Source organism: Garra rufa, chromosome 12 (assembly GCF_049309525.1).
Source record: "Garra rufa chromosome 12, GarRuf1.0, whole genome shotgun sequence".
Taxonomy (NCBI): domain Eukaryota; kingdom Metazoa; phylum Chordata; class Actinopteri; order Cypriniformes; family Cyprinidae; genus Garra; species Garra rufa.
In genome coordinates this window covers 41,569,036-41,589,750 of record NC_133372.1, presented here as the reverse complement: position 1 = coordinate 41,589,750, position 20,715 = coordinate 41,569,036, and the positions used below count along the sequence as shown (strand labels likewise).

The window sequence follows — 20,715 nt, the reverse complement described above, 5'->3', positions numbered from 1 at the left end:
ATTACATTTTAAAATATATTCAAATAAAAAAACTGTTAATTTAAATAGTAAAAATATTACTGTTTTCGCTCTACTTTGGATCAAATAAATGCAGGCTTGGTGAGCAGAAGAGACTTTAAAAAACATAATTTACCATAGTAGTATATATTACCATTATTATCTCTGCATTCAAAGATCCAAAAAGCTGCTTTTTTGTTTTTCTATAGTCTTCTTCTCCAGTTCTGATACTGATTGATAGCTATTAAAATTATTTTAGAAAAATTACTTTGCCTTTTGCATGTTTTTTTTTTTCAAATTCTAGATATATTTCTAGATATATTACAATCATTGGCATCAGTATTTAATTTCCCTTTAGTCACTGTTATTTTATTCCCATTTAGAAACTATTAGTTTTATTAATTTTAATTATTTTAGTACATATAAGTGCCTTTAACTAACTGAAAATGAAATGTTGCCTTGACAATTAGATTAAATATACTAATATAATAATTATATTTGATTATATTTCAGTTTACATTTTACATTTTACTATTTCACGTAATGAAATGCTTATGTATTTATTTTCTTATCCTTTAGTTTTTAATACAACGTCTCTTTCTTTTTTAGACATGGCTGAAGAACTATGGCTACCTGCTCCCTCATGACATCCGGACATCGGACCTGCGATCGGAGAAAGCCATGCAGTCGGCGGTCGCTGCCATGCAGCGGTTTTACGGTATTCCAGTGACGGGAGTGCTTGACCAAACCACCATCGAGTGAGTAAAAACCCTCTCTACTGCATGTAAAACCATAAATAGCAGCTAAAAGTAGCAAGTAACAAGTAGTTGCCTCCTCATGGCTGCAAGTTGAGATCAGATGACCAGCCATGTGTTATGCTTAAAATTTAAAATTGTCAAAGAAAAGTACTTAGCAATGCATATTACTAATCAAAAATTAAGTTTTGATATATTTACAGTAGAAAATTTACAAAATATCTTATTAGAACATGATCTTTACGTAATATCCTAAAGATTTTTGGCATGAAAGAAAAATTGATCATTTTGACCCATACGATGTATTTTTGGCTATTGCTACAAATATACACATGCAAATTAAGACTGGTTTTGTGGTCCAGGGTCACATATTTGATGTATAGTAGTATAAAGATCATAAACATACTTTTAGAGTTGTTGTGCTTTGGTTTGATTATTATCTACGTGTTTTAAGGTGGATGAGAAAACCTCGGTGTGGAGTCCCAGATCACCCTCACATCAGCCGACGGAGGAGAAATAAACGCTACGCCCTCACTGGTCAGAAATGGAGGGAGAAAAAGATCACATACAGGTATCATCGTATATTCAGAGATGGGTTAAATGCAAAGCTTACATGATGGATGGATAGACAGACTGATTCACTGAATATCACACCTGAGGAACCTCTGGAGGAAACTACAGAAACTGTGTATACTCTTTAATTACGTTCCAAAACCTCCATATGCCTGTAACTAACTGCACCTCACAAGATGTGATTCTCTTTAATAGCGGCCTATTAGGCATCTTACTGAAGCAAGCCTATGGAGTATATTTGTACCCTCATCTTTAATTATTTTAGAGCATATCGCATTGACATGTGCGCGTACGTTTGGGAACACATGCCGCTTACGCAATGTTCCAGACAGACATTGCTGAAATGCTTCCTTCTAACCTTAAAAATGCTAAAAGAAGCTTTTGTTTTCTGCCTGATGGGAGAGAGAGAGAAAAAAACAAAGAAAGCAAGGGATGTCGCAGGTCACGATAGAAGAGGAATAGTTGATGAAAGCCTGTTACTTTGAGTGGTTTTCTTGCTATTATGCCTCCCAAACCCACTCAACCTATTAATTTATTTTTATATGTTTGTCTCTGAAACCTAAAGCTACCTTATATAATTAAATTTGAAGTCAAAAGTTTACATACACCTTTCAGAATCTGCAAAATGTAAATTATTTTACCAAAATAAGAGAGATCATACAAAATGCATGTTATTTTTTATTTAGTACTGACCTGAATAAGATATTTCACATAAAAGACGTTTACATATAATCCACAACAATAGTTGAATTTATAAAAATTACCCATTCAAAAGTATACATACACACACTTGATTCTTAATACTTTGTTACTTGAATGATCCACAGCTGTTTGTTTGTTTTTTGTTTTGTTTAGTGATAGTTGTTCATGAGTCCCTTGTTTGTCCTGAACAGTTAAACTGCCTGCTGTTCTTCAGAAAAATCTTTCAGGTCCCACAGATTCTTTGGTTTTTCAGTATTTTTGTGTATTTGAACCCTTTCCAGTAATGACTGTATGATTTTGAGATACATCTTTTCACACTGAGGACAACTAAGGGACTTATATGCAACTATTACAGAAGGTTCAAACACTCACTGATGCTCCAGAAGGAAACACAATGTATTAAAAGCCAGGGGAGTGAAAACTTTTGAACAGAATGAAGATGTGTACATTTTTCTTATTTTGCCTAAATATCATATTTTTTTCATTTAGTACATTCATTCAGAAGCTAAAGAAGATACTTACATGATTTCCAAATCATATTATAATTGTTGGAAAGGGTTCAAACACACAAAAATGCTGAAAAACCAACTAATTTGTAGGACCTAAACATTTTTTCTAAAGAACAGCAGGCAGTTTAACTGTTAAGGACAAAAAAGGGACTCAAGAACAACTATCACTAAACACTAAACACTAAAAACACAGCTGTGGATCATTCAGGAAACAACACAGTATTAAGAATCAAGTATGTAAACTTTTGAATGGGGTTATTTTAATAAATTCAACTATTATTTTCTCTTGTGGACTATATGTATACATCTTTTATGTGAAATATCTTATTCAGATCACTACTAAATAAAAAATAACATGCATTTTGTATGATCCCTCTTATTTTGGTAAAATATTTAACATTTTGCAACTGTATGAATTTATTTATCTTAGTAGACTATAATAGATAATTGCATGTTTAGCTTGAAACATGCTGTTTACATGATGCTGACTCAGCTTTTATGAGCTGAACAAAACATTCTAGGACTTTTTGTACTTGTGGTACATTCCTGTTGGCGTAAACATGAAATCAGATCATTTGCAAACATTTGTCTGCTTTCGTCCGTTTTAAAGCTCTATTAATTTCAATTAGTCATCTAATGCAGTGTTGAAGTTGGTTTGTAGTCACTGGTTAATCAAATGTGATATTCTCACTTGTGTGCGCCTGCAGTTGTGTGCCAGAGACAACCATCTGCTTCTGCCTTAGGTGTCTGGCCTGGTTTAACTTTTGCCCTATATTCAAGGAAATTTTTTATGCAGATTAATTCTTATGTAACAGCGCAGCGCTGTGAACTCAAACGGTATTCGCTTCAGAGCGGATTCATATTAAAACAACTTTTTAAAACACACCGGTGCAATGCTGCAGTGCACTGCTTACAGTCATAGATAACTTGATATGGAAAAATAAATATCTAGGCATCTGTATATGTTTTGAGTCAGCATTTATTTTTATATTTTCAGTTTTCATTTCAAATTTAAAGTTTTAGTCATTTGTTGTCAGTGTTGCCACAGTTACTTTGAAATAGTAATCGAATTACTGACTACTGATTACTCCTTTCAAAAGTAACTTAGTTACTTTACTGATTACTTTATTTTAAAAGTAACTAAGTTAGATTACAATTTACTTTATTAGTTACTTTCAGCAGCTGCCAATAACACCCCCCCCCTCCCCAAACATAAAAACGACAACCGGTTTTGCCAATGCTTACTTTATTGTTGGTGCATTTTAACAGTAACGTCAACAATGTATCTCTTTCATTTTAAGTTGAACTTAAAAACTATTTCCTGACAAAAATACACGTTTGTATAAAATAAATAAAGGCAGTCTTTCTTGACTTCATTTAACATAAATACTTTTTTTTAGAAAAATAAGTCTTTCTTGAAACAAGTCTCTTTTTTCTTTTTTTCTTGACTTCATTGAACATAAACAGTGTTTAAGGGCAGCATTTCCTCTACAACATACTGCCCGACCAACTTCTTTAACTCTCCACCACTTACTGTTTTTGTACTGAAGTCCAGTTTTTGTTGTTTGGGTGCTGGAAGACCTTCTGCAGCGGTCACAGCTCTCTGCTTCGCACCACCGGGTGGGACTCTCTCTGAAAGTTTCACTGTGGCGTGTTGCGACTCCAAATGTTTCTTCAAGTTTGACGTAGTGTTTTTAAAGCTAGATAACACTTTGTCGCCAGCACAGTGTACAGTCGTGGCCAAAAGTTTTGAGAATGACACAAATATTAGTTTTCACAAAGTTTGCTGCTAAATTGCTTTTAGATCTTTGTTTCAGTTGTTTTTGTGATGTACTGAAATATAATTACAAGCACTTCATACGTTTCAAAGGCTTTTTTCGACAATTACATGACATTTATGCAAAGAGTCAGTATTTGCAGTGTTGGCCCTTCTTTTTCAGGACCTCTGCAATTCGACTGGGCATGCTCTCGATCAACTTCTGGGCCAAATCCTGACTGATAGCAACCCATTCTTTCATAATCACTTCTTGGAGTTTGTCAGAATTAGTGGGTTTTTGTTTGTCCACCCGCCTCTTGAGGATTGACCACAAGTTCTCAATGGGATTAAGATCTGGGGAGTTTCCAGTATCACTTTTGCCTTATGGCACGGTGCTCCATCGTGCTGGAAAATGCATTGTTCTTAACCAAACTGTTGCTGTTGGAGGGTGTTTTGGTACAATTCTTTATTCATGGCTGTGTTTTTGGGCAAAATTGTGAGTGAGCCCACTCCCTTGGATGAGAAGCAACCCCACACATGAATGGTCTCAGGATGCTTTACTGTTGGCATGACACAGGACTGATGGTAGCGCTCACCTTTTCTTCTCCGGACAAGCCTTTTTCCAGATGCCCCAAACAATCGGAAAGAGGCTTCATCGGAAAATATGACTTTGCCCCTGTCCTCAGCAGTCCATTCGCCATACTTTTTAAAGAAAAAAAAATTAAAAATTAAAAAAATTAAAGAAATAGTAACGCACAGTGGCTTGGACAAGTAACTTTAATCTGATTACTGGTATGGAAATAGTAACGCGTTAGATTAGTCATTACTGGAAAAAGTGGTCATATTAGAGTAACGCGCTACTAAGTAACGCGTTATCGGCATCACTGTTTGTTTGTTGTCTGCTCTTGTGGTTTTTTTTTTAGTTTCAGTTTTAGTAATTTTACTTCAACTTTTCACCATTTTAATTCACTTTTTGCAGTTTACTTTAAATTTTATGCATGTGGCAGATGCTGTATTTTCAAAATGTACATTTTGGATCAGGTTTTGCCATGTTTGAGCTACAGGAAAACTTGAAAAGATTTGTTTTAATTAGGTTATGCACCAAAACGAAAATTCTTGGTCGAAGCCGAACCAAATTACACACTGTGCCGAAGGTTGATTACCGAACATGTTTTTTCGTGCTTTTCCCCATTGTATTTCCCATTTTTTTCCACCATTGCATAAATTAAATTGCCAATATTGGCTATTTACAGTTTTGTCTTGCTTTTCAAAGTAAAAAAAAATCAATTACAAAACAACAATTTAAAAATATTTATTTAACACTGAAATTTTTAACATTCTAGTAGACATTATAGCCTACCAGCAAAGCACAATTTAATTTAAAATGAATAAGTTAGTAAAATTGGCCATTTTTAAGACCCCCTTCTTAAATCAGGCATGTGTTTTTAATGTACAAATAAATGCAGCCTTGCTGTGCAAAGGAGAATGTTATAATAAATGCATTAATAGAGTTGTTGGAATAATTGCTATCAGAATTTTTGTCTTTTTTATTTTATTTTAAAGAACAACAGTAAAATTACAATACTGACATTTATGCATGTTGACTTTTATTTTGGTGGAAACCCACAAGAAGACCTCAGTATTACTTTTTGCTGACAGCTGATGGCCTTTTCGCGTATTCGTTTGCTGAACATTTGGTGCATTCCTAGTTTTAATGCATTATTCCGGCATAGTATTTAATTTTAATCAAGTAATTATTATTAAGTCACCCAATATTATATTAAGTATTCATGTTTTTTTTTTTTTCCCAGCATACATAATTTCACTCCCAAGGTGGGCGAGAAGGACACCCAGAGGGCCATTCGCCAGGCCTTCGACGTCTGGCAGACTGTGACCCCGTTGACCTTTCAGGAAGTGGCCTACTCTGAGATCAAGAATGAGGGTAAAGAGGCAGACATCATGATCTTCTTCGCCTCTGGTTTCCATGGTGACAGTTCTCCTTTTGACGGAGAGGGAGGTTTTTTAGCTCACGCATATTTCCCCGGTCCCGGGATTGGCGGAGACACGCACTTCGACTCTGACGAGCCCTGGACATTAGGAAACGCCAATCACGACGGTAAGTGTTGCGCTGTGATGATAAACTGTGATTTTGGGCTTTATAGCTTTTAGTTTTTAATTGTATTTGATTGTTACCATTAGCATTACTATGTGATCTAACCAACATGACCGTGGCTGATAAAGAATGATTAACCTGACATGTGTGGACTCTTAATGTCTGACATAGTAATGTGTGGATTGATAATATAGTTTTTTTTTTATTTATTTATTTAAATGCATTTATTTTTAGTTTGAATTTCATTTACTTTTTTGGCTGTATTTAATGATCAATTTACTTATATGTGAATTTATATATTTTTATTATGCATAATCCCTGACACAGTAATATGTAGAAAAGTAATAAGTATATAGTATTAATTTTATTTTTTAATTTAATTTTACTTTATTTTTAAATAATAGTAAATAAATGAATGAAGAGTGTAGTAGTTTAGTGTAATAATTAATTATTAAATAAGCAGATAATTACTTATTTAATTTTTTTGGTTTAAAATATCAGTTATATAAATATAAATTTGTTTTATTTTTTTATGTATGCTAATTTACTTTATTTAACATGGTAATGGGTTTATTGGTATATTATTTTTTTTAAATATATATATATATATATATATATATATATATATATATATTTTATTTTTTTATTTTTTTATTTTTTTTGTGGATCTACTTCGATGAATTGTCATGTATGTCAAGATGTATGTGAATTTATATATTTTAATTTAATCAAGCATAATGCCTGACACAGTAATATGTGTAAAGTAATAAATATATAGTATTCATTTAGTCTTTTTTGTTTTTATTTCATTTAATTTACTTTATTTAAAAAAAAAAACTTTACTTTATAGTAAATAAATTAATGTTTTAAAATTTTAATGTAATAATTAATTACATAATTAAATAATATTTAATTTAATTGTTGTGGCTCAATTTAAAGATATATATATATATATATATATATATATATATATATATAATCAAGGTAATGGGTTAATTTAATTAAATTTTTTTAATTAACATTTATTACATTTTTTTTGTTGATCTGTTTAATGATGAATTGTTCATGTATGTAAATTTATGTACTTTAATTCAAGCATGGTAATGGATTAATATAGAATATTTAACCTGGTTTGTCATAATCTCTGACATAGCAAAATTTAATTTATTAGTTTATTATATTTCATTTTGTATTTGTGGTCTCAAGCAAGCATGGAATTGACATAATTTTATTTTGTAATGGTGATGGCTTTTAATTTTATTTATTTAATTTAATTTATATATATATATATATATATATATATATATATATATATATATATATATATATATATAATATATATATGTACTTTAATAATGGCTTATAGTTATTATTAATAAGTTATATTATATATATAGCCAGGAAACGATTAAATGGGAAAGGGTGGCTGAATTTTCTAGAATGTTCTGCAGCTATAGATAGCTAGATCAGTCAGATGTGTAGAGGTGAATCTTATGGAGCTTCTCCAGTGGTAAACTGGAGCAGTGAGCTGAGGAGCATCAGTGGAGTAGAGCCACAGGGAAACATAAAGAAACACAGAGCATTGCGTTCTTTCTTCACTTGCATCAGCCGTGCCTGTGTGCAGCATATTTGCTGTGTTATCTATGCGTGTGTGCTGCAGTGTCAGCAGTTCAAGTACACGCTTTATAGACCACAGAATCTGTACCTTGTTCACGTACACACACACACACACACATTTCTTTACAAATCTATTTCTCTATAGACCCCATCAGCCCGAGTGGATACAGATCAAAAGTAAGCGGTTTACAGCAAACAGTAGATGTATTTATCTTCAGCGGCTGATGTAGATTTTATATTTCATTTATTCACAATGACACTTACTCCTTGACGGAACAAAATCTATTTCTTTTCAAAGAGATGGGGAATGCAGTACACAGTTAATTTGGACAGGAAGAGAGCGCGAGGACTGATAAAGGAGAAAGGCTTTGGCCAAGAGAACCTCTAAGAAAGGGGAAGCAGTGTGTAAACAAAATGTACAAGACACTTTGTGAGCCATCTGATACTTGTAGCACCCACAAGCGCCAACCAACAGATCAGGCTATTTCCGTGATTTGAGTGAGATGGCATCACATCTCTTCTGTGTTTCCAGAGATCTGAACATGTCTCGACTGAGTCATGTTCTGGTAATAGCGTACACTTACAGCCCATGCTCAAGATGTTCCTTTAAGGTTCTGGGTACAAACAGTGCTTTTTACCTGTCTATGTAAGTGAAGAAAAAAAATAGGGCAAATTGATGTAAACCCATACAACATAAAAAAAAAACATGTATTTTCAGATATATTTTAAAATATGTTTACATAATACAAATATAAAATGTATGGACTGGAAATAAGATGTTTGTTTGCCTCTTGAAGTGCATTACATTTTTTTTTTCTCAGAATTTTGAGATATAAACTATATAAAAGATACAAATATATTTCTCACTCACATACATTTAATTAAGTCAAGTCAAGTCGCCTTTATTTATATAGCGCTTTTAACAACACAGATTGTGTCAAAGCAGCTTTACAGTATTAAATAGGAAAATAGTGTGTCAATTATGCAAAAGGACAACAGTAAACACTCAGAAGGACAACAGTAAACACTTACAAACCTATGAAAGCCTGTTTCCATATAAAAAATAAAAAAAGATAATTGTGACTTTTTATCTCTGAAGTTTTTTTCTTGCGTTTGTAAGAAAATAACGGAATTGTGAGCTGACTTTCTTACCTCAGAAATTGACTTTGTAACTTTTTATAACTATTGTGAGTTCATATCTCACAATTTTGAAAAAAGAAATTTGCAGTTGTGAGTTATAATGTCAGAATAGTGGGATATAAACCCGCAATTACCGAGAAAAAGTCAGAATTGCAAGTTTATAAATGTGTATTTATTGAAATTGTGAGTTATAATGTCAAAATTGTGGGATTAAAATTTGTATTTATGAGAAAAAAGTCAGAATTGCAAGTTTATAACCTTATATTTATTTTAGTTGTTAATATTAATTTCAGAATTGTGGGATAAAAACTCGCAATTGTAAGAAAAAATTCAGAATTGCAAGTTTATAACCTAACCTTATTTATTGCAATTGTGAGTTATAATGTCAAAATTGTGGGATTAAAATTTGTATTTATGAGAAAAAAGTCAGAATTGCAAGTTTATAACCTTATATTTATTGTAGTTGTTAATATTAATTTCAGAATTGTTGGATATAAACTTGCAATTGCAAGAAAAAAGTCAGAATTGCAAGTTTATAAAATAATGTCTGAACTGCAGGATATAAATTCACAATTATGAGATGAAGTCAGAATTGCAAGTTTATAACCTTATATTTATTGCAATTGCGAATAATAATGTCAGAATTGTGGGATAAAAAAAAAGTTTTTAACCTTAAATTATTGCAATTGTGAGTTATAATGTCAGCATTGTGGAATATAAACTCATAATTGCAAGAAAATAGTCAAAATTCGAAGTTTATAACCTTATTTATTGCAATTGTGAGTTATAATGTCAGAATTGATGGATATATACTTGCAATTGCAAGAAAAAAGTCAGAATTGCAAGTTTATAACCTTACATTTATTGCAATTGTGAGTTATAATGTCATAATTGTGGGATATAAACTCATAATTGCAAGAAAAAAGTCAAAATTGGAAGTTTATAAATGTATACTTATTGCAGTTGTGAGTTATAATGTCTGAATTGCAGGATGTAAACTCAAAATTACGAGAAAAAAGTCTGAACTGCAAGTTTATAACCTTGTATTTATTGCAATTGTGAGTTATAATGTCAGAATTGTGGGAGGTAAGCTCACAATTATAAGAAAAAAGTCAGAAATGCAAGTTTATATCCTTATTCCAGTTGTGAGTTATGTCAGAATTGTGAGATATAAACTTGCAATTACAAGAAAAAAGTGAGAATTTCAAGTTTATAACCTCTGTTTATTGCATCTGTTAGTTATAATGTCATAATTGTGGGATATAAATTCACATTTGTGAGGAAAAACATCAGAATTGCAAGTTTATAATTTGCGGAATACAAACTCGAAATTTCTAGAAATAAGGTTATAAACTTGCAATTATTTTTGAAATTGTGAGTATTGGGAAATACTGTTGGGAAAATCCTCTCAGTTAACATTCACTATCAGTTTCTCATTTTTAACACAGCTCTGATGGTATTCGCCTGAAAGAACTCATATACACCATGGCTTGAAGATGGTGTAATTTTCATTTTTGGCTGAACTATCTCTTTAATATTCATATGCATATGCAGTTTCCCAGGTGCATTATACAATGAAAGCAAATGAGTATGGATGCTGTCAAGCTCCAGAAGAAACAAAAAGCGCTATACCGGTAACACATTACTTATATATCCCAGATGTGCTGAACTATGAGTGAACTACTCCTATAATGATAGAATGAACACATTTGTTCACTGCTGATTCAGCGTTTGATGAACTACTATGGAAACTCTCTTATTATTTCAGACTATTTTTAAACAAAATGCACATCAAATATGCAGAGCCTTAAGCTTAGTATAGGTAATTGTCCTGCTTCCGTATTCTTATTCATGCAGTGTATGCCATACTGTTACATTTGTCATCCAACATAGAATTCTGATTAGTACAGATTCAAAGATGGTTTGACCTTTAACCTTTACCTTTCAGGCAATGACCTTTTTCTGGTTGCCGTACATGAGTTGGGACACGCACTGGGTCTGGAACATTCCAACGACCCCAGTGCGATTATGGCCCCATTTTACCAGTACATGGACACGCACAACTTCAAACTGCCTCTAGATGACCTTCAGGGGATCCAGAAAATCTATGGTACAGTAATCATCTCTTTTTCATTTTCAAGGAACTAAAGAAAAGTATACGGTATCTCACAAAAGTGAGTACACCCCCTTACACTTTAGCAACCATTTTAGTTTATCTTCTGAAGGAACAATGCTATAGAAATTAAACTTGGATATATTTTAGAGTAGTCAATGTGCAGCTTGTATAGCAGTATAGATGTACTGTCCCCTGAACATAACTTAACATACAGCCATTATTGTCAAAATAGCTGGCAACAAAAGTGAGTACACCCTAAGTGATAACAGCAGTATGTTTAACCATGCAAAGCCACATGTCCTATTCATCATGTTTATGTTTTTGTCTGCATGACAGGCCACACAAAGTTGTGTATCTTGTATTAGAGCAGTTAAAATGATGTGCTTTAAAGGGATGGTTCGGAGTAGAATTGACTTCATTGCTATGCACTCCGAAGCCCATCTAAATACCCCATCCGAAGTTTTTTTTTTTACCTTAGTCAAACATTTATGGAGATATTAGAGTTTTTCAAATTGCTTGTTACAGGAGTGAATGGTACATGTGATGTATCTCGTAAATTGCACCACTAAACGTGCAAGTAATCTTACCAAACTTGTACAGTATTGTAAATAGGTTATGTACTCACAAAACGCTGCATCAGAACATTTGTAAGTCCACCATGAGTGTTTTAAAAACACGTTTTAGCCGATCCCTACTAGTCTCAAAAACTACAAATGGCGACACGTCGACGTCACTTCCCTGGTTTGAAAAAAGCAACGTAAAAGTCCTCCTACAAGTTGACATGCACACAGATGTAGTAGGAGGACTTTTACGTGCTTTTTTCAAACCAGGGAAGTGACGTCGACTTGTAGTTTTTGAGACTAGTAGTTCTCGGGTAAAACGTGTTTTTAAAACACTCATGGTGGACTTACAAATGTTCTGATGCAGCGTTTTGTGAGTACATAACCTATTTACACTACTGTACAAGTTTGGTAAGATTACTTGCACGTTTAGTGGTGCAATTTACGAGATACATCACATGTACCATTCACTCCTGTAACAAGCAATTCGAAAAACTCTAATATTTCCATAAATGTTCGACTAAGGTAAAAAAAACTTCGGATGGGGTATTTAGATGGGCTTCGGAGTGCATACCAATGAAGTCAATTCTACTCCGAACCATCCCTTTAAGTACAATTCTCTCATACTGACCACTGGATGCTCAACATGGCATCTCATGGCAAAGAACTCCCTGAGGATTTGAGAATTACAGTAGAATTGTTGCTCTCCACAAAGATGGCCAAGGCTATTAGAGGTTCAGTAACACCCTGAAACCGAGTTACATTACAGTGGTCAGGGTCATACAGAGGTTTTTCAAGATGGGTTCCATTTGGAGCAGGCCTTGCAAGCGTCAATCAACGAAGTTAAACACTTATTCTGTGCTTCAGGTGAAGAACCTTGCTTCAAAAAACAGACGTATGAATGCTGCCAGCATTGCTTTAAAGGTTGCAGAAGTAGAAGGTCAGCTTGTCGGTGCTCAGACCATACTCCGCACACTGAAACAAGTCAGTTTGCATAGGCCTCATCCCAGAAGAAAGTTCTCTTCTGAAGCTGGCTCACAAGAAAGCCCACAAACAGTTTGCTGAAGACAACCAAGAGCATGAATTACTGGAACCATGTCCTGTGGTCTGATGAGACTATAAGATAAACTTGTTTGGCTCAGATTGTGTCCAGCATGTTTGGCGATGCCCTGGTGTGGATTACCAAGAAAATTGTGTCTTGCCTACAGTCAAGCATGGTGGTGGTAGCATCATGGTCTGGGGCTGCATGAGTGCTGCAAGTACTGGGGAGTTGCGGTTCATTAAGGGAAACTTGGATTCCATTATGTACTATACATTCTGAAGCAGTATATGATGCCTTCCCTCTAGAAACTAGGCCGAACGGCAGTTTTCCAACATAACAACCCCAAACACACCACCGAGATCACAACTGCCTTGCTGAGGAAGCTGAAGGTGATGGGGTGGCCAAGTATGTCTCCAGACCTGAACCCTATTAAGCATTTGTGGAGTGTAAGGTGGAGAAGCACCACGTGTTTAACGTCCAGCAGCTCTGTGATGTCGTTATAGAGGAGTGGAAGAAGATCCCAGCAACAACCTGTGCAGCTCTGGTCAATTCTTTCTATGCCCAGGATGATTAAGGCAGTGCTAGATAACAATGATGCTAACACAAAATATTGACACTTTGAACAAGTTCACTTAGGGCGTACTCACTTTTGTTGGCAGCTATTTTGACAATAATGGCTGAATGTTGAGTTCTTTTTAGTGGACAGTAAATTTATACTGCTATACAAACTTCACATTGACTACTCTAAAATATATCCAAGTTTCATTTCTATAGTATTGTTCCTTGAGAAGATGAAATATGAGGGGTGTACTCACTTTTGTAAGATACTGTAGATTACACCTCGGATGCAAGGATGGCTGAATGTATTTAAAGATGAGTAAACTCTGTTCTTCTGCAGGTATACCCACAGCCATGCTGGAGCCCACCCGACCTCTTCCTACTCTACCTGCACGACGCACACACCCCACCTCTGAAAGGAAACACGACCGCCATCGCCCCGCTCGCCCACCTTCTGGAGATCGGCCGTCCTCTCCCGGTAACGGAAGACCCAACATCTGTGATGGCAACTTCAACACTGTGGCCTTCTTTCGACGGGAGATGTTTGTTTTTAAGGCGAGTCAAATTAGTTCTCTTTCAAATCTTTTATACAGGTGGTTTATATAAGCAGATCATAATAAAATTAACATACTCCAGTTTATTTTGGTTGTGTGTGATATCAGGAATTGTAATTCCTTATATTAAAGGAAAAAAAGTATGTGACCATTTACTCACCCTCATGTCTTTCCAGACCTCTATATGTTTCTTTCTTCTGTTTAACACGAAGATATTTTAAAGAATGTTGATAACCAAACAGCTTCTGGTAGGCGTTGACTTCCAGTACAGTCAATGTCTACCAGCAATTGTTTGGTTACCAAAAAGTCTTTAAAATATCTTCCAAAATAGCATACAATTATATGTTTTAAAGAAGGGATGCACAATATATTATAGGGCTATTGCTTTCATACAATAATAAATAAATAATTAGATATTTATTCAATATTGGATATATAATTGTGCATGTAATTTCCTCCCTTTAATAACTCTGTTAAATGTATTTTTTTGCAAATCTCAAAATCCTTTTTTTCATACTGTATTATTTATATTGTAATGGCCTGAAATAACTTAGTTGAGTTAATCAGTGTGAAAATAATTATCTGCTCATCAATAGACTAGATTAATATTATGCATCCCAACTTGAAAAAGACTCAGTTGAAGATCTAAATTACATACAGTAATTGATCAAAATAATCTATTTTGCTCATCACAGGATCGCTGGTTCTGGCGCTTGCGCAACAACAAAGTTCAGGAAGGCTATCCCATGTTGATAGAGCAGTTCTGGAAGGGTCTACCTCCTCGCATTGACGCTGCTTACGAGAGATCAGATGGCAAATTTGTGTTCTTCAAAGGTAAGATTAATTATCCATACAACAGATTTCGCTCCGCCTCCCTCACATCCCTGCACCAGTACGAAAGTCCACAACACCAACCCCCTGACGGTGACTGGTTGGAACACTGTTTGTTTTTCTGTGGAATGGTTGGTAGCACCGGCATATCTCAGACCCTAGGCTGACCACAGAGACGCGTTTTTTCTACAGCTGATTTATGGGGCAGGCTTGTAATCGCCGATACAGCCTTTAATTGAAAGAATATTAAAAAAGCAAGCATTAACACAACTACCAAGTGTTTATTGCTTGATATGAAAAGTGCATCCTCAGGCTAGTTTGAATAACTCTGATTATTTTGTAACATCTTTTAACATAACTATAAATTATGATACCAAATACATCCCAAAGCCCTAAAATTAAGTAGCTAAATATGGCCTAGATAATAAAGTGAAGCCATATCCATTAAACATCTGTTGCCTTTGGATCAGTTTCAACTCAAATCAGTTTATTTTGCTCAGACTGACTAATCTTGTATGGTTTATGTACCTTTTTAATACAAGCATTGGTACACTGAGTTAAAGGTTAGATAAATGCTGTTGGATTGTGGGTTAATCTCAGGAAAGGTCTGCATTTATCCATAGTGTTTATCCTCCATTGGTCCTGACAGCCTTAGTGAATCCATTCAGTAATTTATTATTCTGTCTGTTCCTCCCTCGCTCAAACGATCTCTCTCTCTCTATCTTGCCGTCCTCCCCCCCCCTCTCTTTCTCATTAAATTAGCCCAGCACAGTCTTGCTGCGCAAGGAGAGGCTGGGTGAGATATTTATAGCCCGAGTCTCCTGTTCTGTGATGTTTCATGAGAAAACAAGCTCGCAGGATGCCCTATGGTTATCTCAGAGACTGCACATCGGTATTAATAGATAAAGGGGTGATCAACTCAAGTCATGCTGGCATTTCAGCATCTTATTCACTAACTACACACAATGTGGCTTACCCAAGTGAAATCTATGCTGAAACAACACTTTTGAAATAAGATTAGGCTCATTATAGGCTGTTTTATTCACAAAGTTCGGTGCACAACCACAGTTAATGTTGCAGACAATAAAAAAAATCTGAATATTATAGAAATCATGGTCCATGATCCAGTCATGGAGAAGATGGAATATAACTGGTATAAATGGACATATACGGTTGAGGTCAAAAGTTTACATCCACCTTACAGAATCTAAAAAATGTTCACTATTTTACCAAAATGCATGTTATTGTTAATTTAGTACTTACCTGAATAAGATATTTCACATAAAAGACGTTTACTTATAGTCCATATATGTTGAATTTAAAAAGATTACCCTGTTCAAAAGTTTACATACACTTGTTTCTTAATACTGTGTTGTTACCTGAATGATCCACAGCTGTTTTTTTTTGTTTAGTGACAGTTGTTTATGAGTCTCTTAGTTGTCCTGAACAGTTAAACTGTCTGCTGTTCTTCAGAAAAATCCTTCAGGTTTTCCAGCATTTTTGTGTATTTGAACCCTTTCCGACAATGGCTGTATGATTTTGTGATCCATCTTTTCACACTGAGGACAACTGAGGGACTCATATGCAATTATTACAGAAGAGCCAATGCTCACTGATGCTTCAAAAGGAAAAACCATGCATTAAGTGCTGGGGGTGAAAACTTTTGAACAGAATGGAGATGTGCAAATTTTTCTTATTTTGCCTAAATATCATATTTTTTCATTTAGTACCCCCCATCAGAAGTGAAGAAAATAAGTGAAATTTACCCTGATCTTCTGACTTTTTTCTTACAATTCAGCGAATTGAGAAAGAAGAGTTGCAGAACAGAGAAATACAAACCACAAGAAAATGCAATATTTCAAGAAAAAAGTTCACAATTAACTTTTTACTCGTTAACATAAATAAGCTTTTCACAATTCTGACTATATACACTACCAGTTTGTAATGTTTTTTTTAAGAAGTCTCTTCTGCTCACTAAGCCTGCATTTTTTTGATAGAGAAAAAAGTTAAATTTTGAAATATTTTTACAATTTAAAATAACTGTTTTCTATTTAAAAATATTTTAAAATGTAATTTATTCCTGTGATTTTAAAGCTGATTTTTTAGCATTATTACTCCAGTCACATGATCCTTCAGAAATCATTCTAATATTCAGATTTGCTGCTCAAAAGAACAATTATTATTATGTTGAAAACAGGTGAGTAGAATTGTTTCAGGTTCCTTTGATGAATAGAAAGTTCAGAAGAACAGGATTTATCTGAAATAGAAATTTTTTGTAACATTATAAATGTCTTTATAATCACTTTTGAACAATTTAAAGCATCCTTGCTAAATAAAAGTATTCATATAATTTCTCATAATTACTGATTTAAGCTTTTAAATGATATAGTTTATAATGCTACAATTTTTTTATTTCAGATAAATGCTGATCTTTGGATCTTTCTATTCATCAAAGAAGACTGGAGTAATGATGCTGAAAATTTAACTTTGATCACAGAAATAAATTACATTTTCAAAAATATTCAAATAGAAAACAGTTATTTTAATTAGTAAAAATATTTCAAAATGTTACTCTTTTTGCTGTACTTCGGATCAAATAAATGCAGGCTTAGTGAGCAGTAGAGAACTCTTTAAAAAAACATTACAAATCTTTTGACTGGTAGTGTATCTCACAATTTAGACTTTCCTTCTCGAAATTGTGAGATTATATTTTACAATGCTGTGTTTACATCTCAAAAAACTGACTTTATATCTCACCAGAAAGAAAAAGTCAGAATCGTGAGAGAGAAACTCAGAATTGGAAGTTTATATCTCAAAATGCAGACTTTATAACTTACAAGAGAAAAAAAGGCAGATTTGTGAGAGATAAACTCAGAATTGCTAGAAAAAGGTCAGAACTGTGAATTTTAAAAATGTAGAAAGAAAAAACATACTGAATACTGAATTGTTTTATTTTTTTTCCATATATATCCAAACGTGTGCCTTAGATAAGCACATTGTTTCATTATGCGATAGTATAACTCAATATACCCCATTTAATTTTGTCCTTATCTGCTGCTGTTTTTCTGCCTGTTGTTTTGACTCTAGGGGATAAATACTGGATCTTTAAGGAGGTTACAGCAGAGCCCGGCTATCCTCACAGCCTGGTAGAGCTGGGCAACTGTCTGCCCCGCGACGGCATCGACACAGCCTTACGCTGGGAACCTGTGGGCAAAACCTACTTCTTCAAGGGCGACCAGTACTGGCGTTACAATGAGGAGAAACGTACGGCTGACCCAGGCTACCCCAAACCCATCAGCGTCTGGAAGGGCATCCCTGATGCACCGCAAGGAGCCTTCATCAGCCGAGAAGGATGTGAGTCACCGAGGTTCCAATAACCAATCAATATTTAATGTGGCAATCAGCCGTGTGGTCGGTGGGCATTTTATCTGGCTGGTTTGAGAAGTTCAAGATGGTTGAGCTTCGTTCTCGAGTGTGTAGTATTGGCCTAATCTGTTGCGCAATGCAATGCAAGAAAGTCTGAGTATAATCAGTATAGCTGTATAAAATATATAGTTGTCATTGGATTGCATTCGAAATCCCAATTAATTTAAGATGAAAGGAGCAGTTCACTTTCAGAACAAAAATTTACAGATAATGTACTTACCCCCTTGTCATCCAATATGTTCATGTCTTCAGTCGTAAGGAAACTGTTTTTTGAGGAAAACATTTCAGGATTTCTCTCCATATAATGAACTTCTATGGTGCCCCGAGTTTGAACTTCCAAAATGCAGCTTCAAATGGCTCTAAACGATCAAAGCCGAGGAAAGAAAGGTCTTATCTAGCGAAAAGGAAAAAAAAAATTAAAATTTTTATACTTTTAACCTCAAATGCTCGTCTTGTCTAGCTCTGTGTGTATTCTGTAGAGATTAAAAAGTATATATTAAGTTGTAAATGTTCTTAGAAAATAACCGATCGCTTCACTAGATAAGACCTTTCTTTCCTCGGCTGTGATCATTTAGAGCCCTTAGAAGCTGCATTTAAACTGCATTTTGGAAGTTCAAACTCGGGGACACCATAGAAGTCCATTATTTGGAGAAAAATACTGAAATGTTTTCCTCAGAAAATGTAATTTCTTTACGACTGAAGAAAGAGAGACATGAACATCTTGGATAACAAGGGGGTGAGAACATTATCTGTAAACAACTCCTTTAACGCAGTGTTGCTTGGGAATGGTAAGCATGATTGATACCACTTGGAGGAAGAATGGATTATTCAGATTATAATAAATGCATTTAACTATTTATTGCACATACACTATATTGCCAAAAGTATTGGGACACCCCCTTCTAATGAATAGGTTTGACTACTTTAGTAAGTTCCATGAGCACAAATCTTAATATTTAAGCATATAATGATATATTATTATTCTAGGGAATTGTGTGCTTCTAATTTTATAGTAACAGTTTGGACAGGACCATTTTCTATACTAACATGACAATACCTCTGTGTATAGGGCAAGGTTCAAATGCAAATAATTAATTCAGTCAGTGTGGAAGAACTTGACTGGTCTGCATAAAGCCAAGTCCTAATCCCAGCTGAACACCTCTGGTATGACTTTAAATGCAGAGCTTGAGCCAAAAACTTATCGCCAAACACCAATGACTTGTACGTATGGGTACAGTCATTTTAGACAAATCCAGAACTGTTGCTAAAGAGATGGAAATACAATTTTTAAGTACATTAATTATGTTTCTATATTTGTTGCCACAGTTTTGGAAGTGCCTTTTTCTGTTCTAAAGAAGGGGGTGTCCCAATACTACAAGTCATTGGTGTTTGGTGATGAGTTTTTGGCTCATGGTCTGCATTTAACGTCATACCAGAGGTGTTCAGCTGGGATTAGGACTTGGCTTTCTGCAGACCAGTCAAGTTCTTCCACACTGACCAAATTAATAATTTCGATTTGAACCTTGCCTTATACACAGAGGCATTGTCTTGTTAGAATAGAAAAGCTTAACCTATATGCTTAACCTTTAAGATTTGTACTCATGGAAATTACTACGCTAGTCAAACCTGTTCATTAGAAGGGGTGTTTTAATACTTTTGGCAATATAGCGTATTATCTGCCGCTGCTATATTGATACATTGCAGCATGCGTATGTATTTTATTGAGTAGGTAATAGTAAGAAATGCACAAGGTCTTGTGTTGTTCTAGAGTAATTGATTAGTGTTTGTTTGGCGCAGTCGCTGCAATATTGTTGTGTTGACACAGTGACTGTTTTGGCTCTGACTCATCCGCAGCGGTGATCTGATAGCAGGTCTGGATTGGCACAGGGTCCGGAGGAAAAGACAGACACAACTTTTGGGTATTAAAATTCACTGTCACTATTGATGCATGATTATAAATATAGCAGGACATGGAGCAGGATACTGTATTATGTGATGTTGTGTTTACGGTAGAGAGCTAATATAATGGATCGTATGACCCTCGATGTTTTAATGCAGGGAACATTATGTGCAAATGATTGGAAATCATTGGAAGGTACTATGTGAAGAGGAAATGTGGTTTAATTCTTTTAAAGTGATACTATGACTAGGCAATATAGCTTAAAACAATATTAGATATAAATAGATTTTGAAGGCATGGGATATGTATGCCAGTGCTAATGTGTTTGCTCTGAAATGGCTTTTATCTTAGTCAGAAAAACTGAAACACAAATGCTAGAAAGAAATTAAATACAGGAGAAATCTATGTCGAGATAATTATTTATTTAAAACATGTAAAATTTCATTTTTAAAAAACATTTTTCTTCACAATTGTGAGAAATAGTCAGAATTGCAATTGTGAGTTTTTTCTTGTAAATGCAAGTTTGTATTTTGCAAATTCTGACTCTTTTTCTTGCATTTGCGAGT

General features: G+C 34.4%; 1 protein-coding gene across 1 annotated transcript in view; it reads left to right on the top strand.

The window, feature by feature from the left end:
• The window catches only part of mmp24 (matrix metallopeptidase 24), a 49,611-nt gene that overhangs the window by 22,714 nt on the left and 6,182 nt on the right, over positions 1-20,715 (top strand). The window contains exons 2-8 of the mRNA XM_073851363.1: positions 607-755; positions 1,207-1,323; positions 6,104-6,408; positions 11,111-11,272; positions 13,779-13,993; positions 14,688-14,826; positions 17,911-18,177. Coding sequence (XP_073707464.1) covers positions 607-755; positions 1,207-1,323; positions 6,104-6,408; positions 11,111-11,272; positions 13,779-13,993; positions 14,688-14,826; positions 17,911-18,177 — 1,354 coding nt within the window. The remainder of the gene's footprint in view (positions 1-606; positions 756-1,206; positions 1,324-6,103; positions 6,409-11,110; positions 11,273-13,778; positions 13,994-14,687; positions 14,827-17,910; positions 18,178-20,715) is intronic.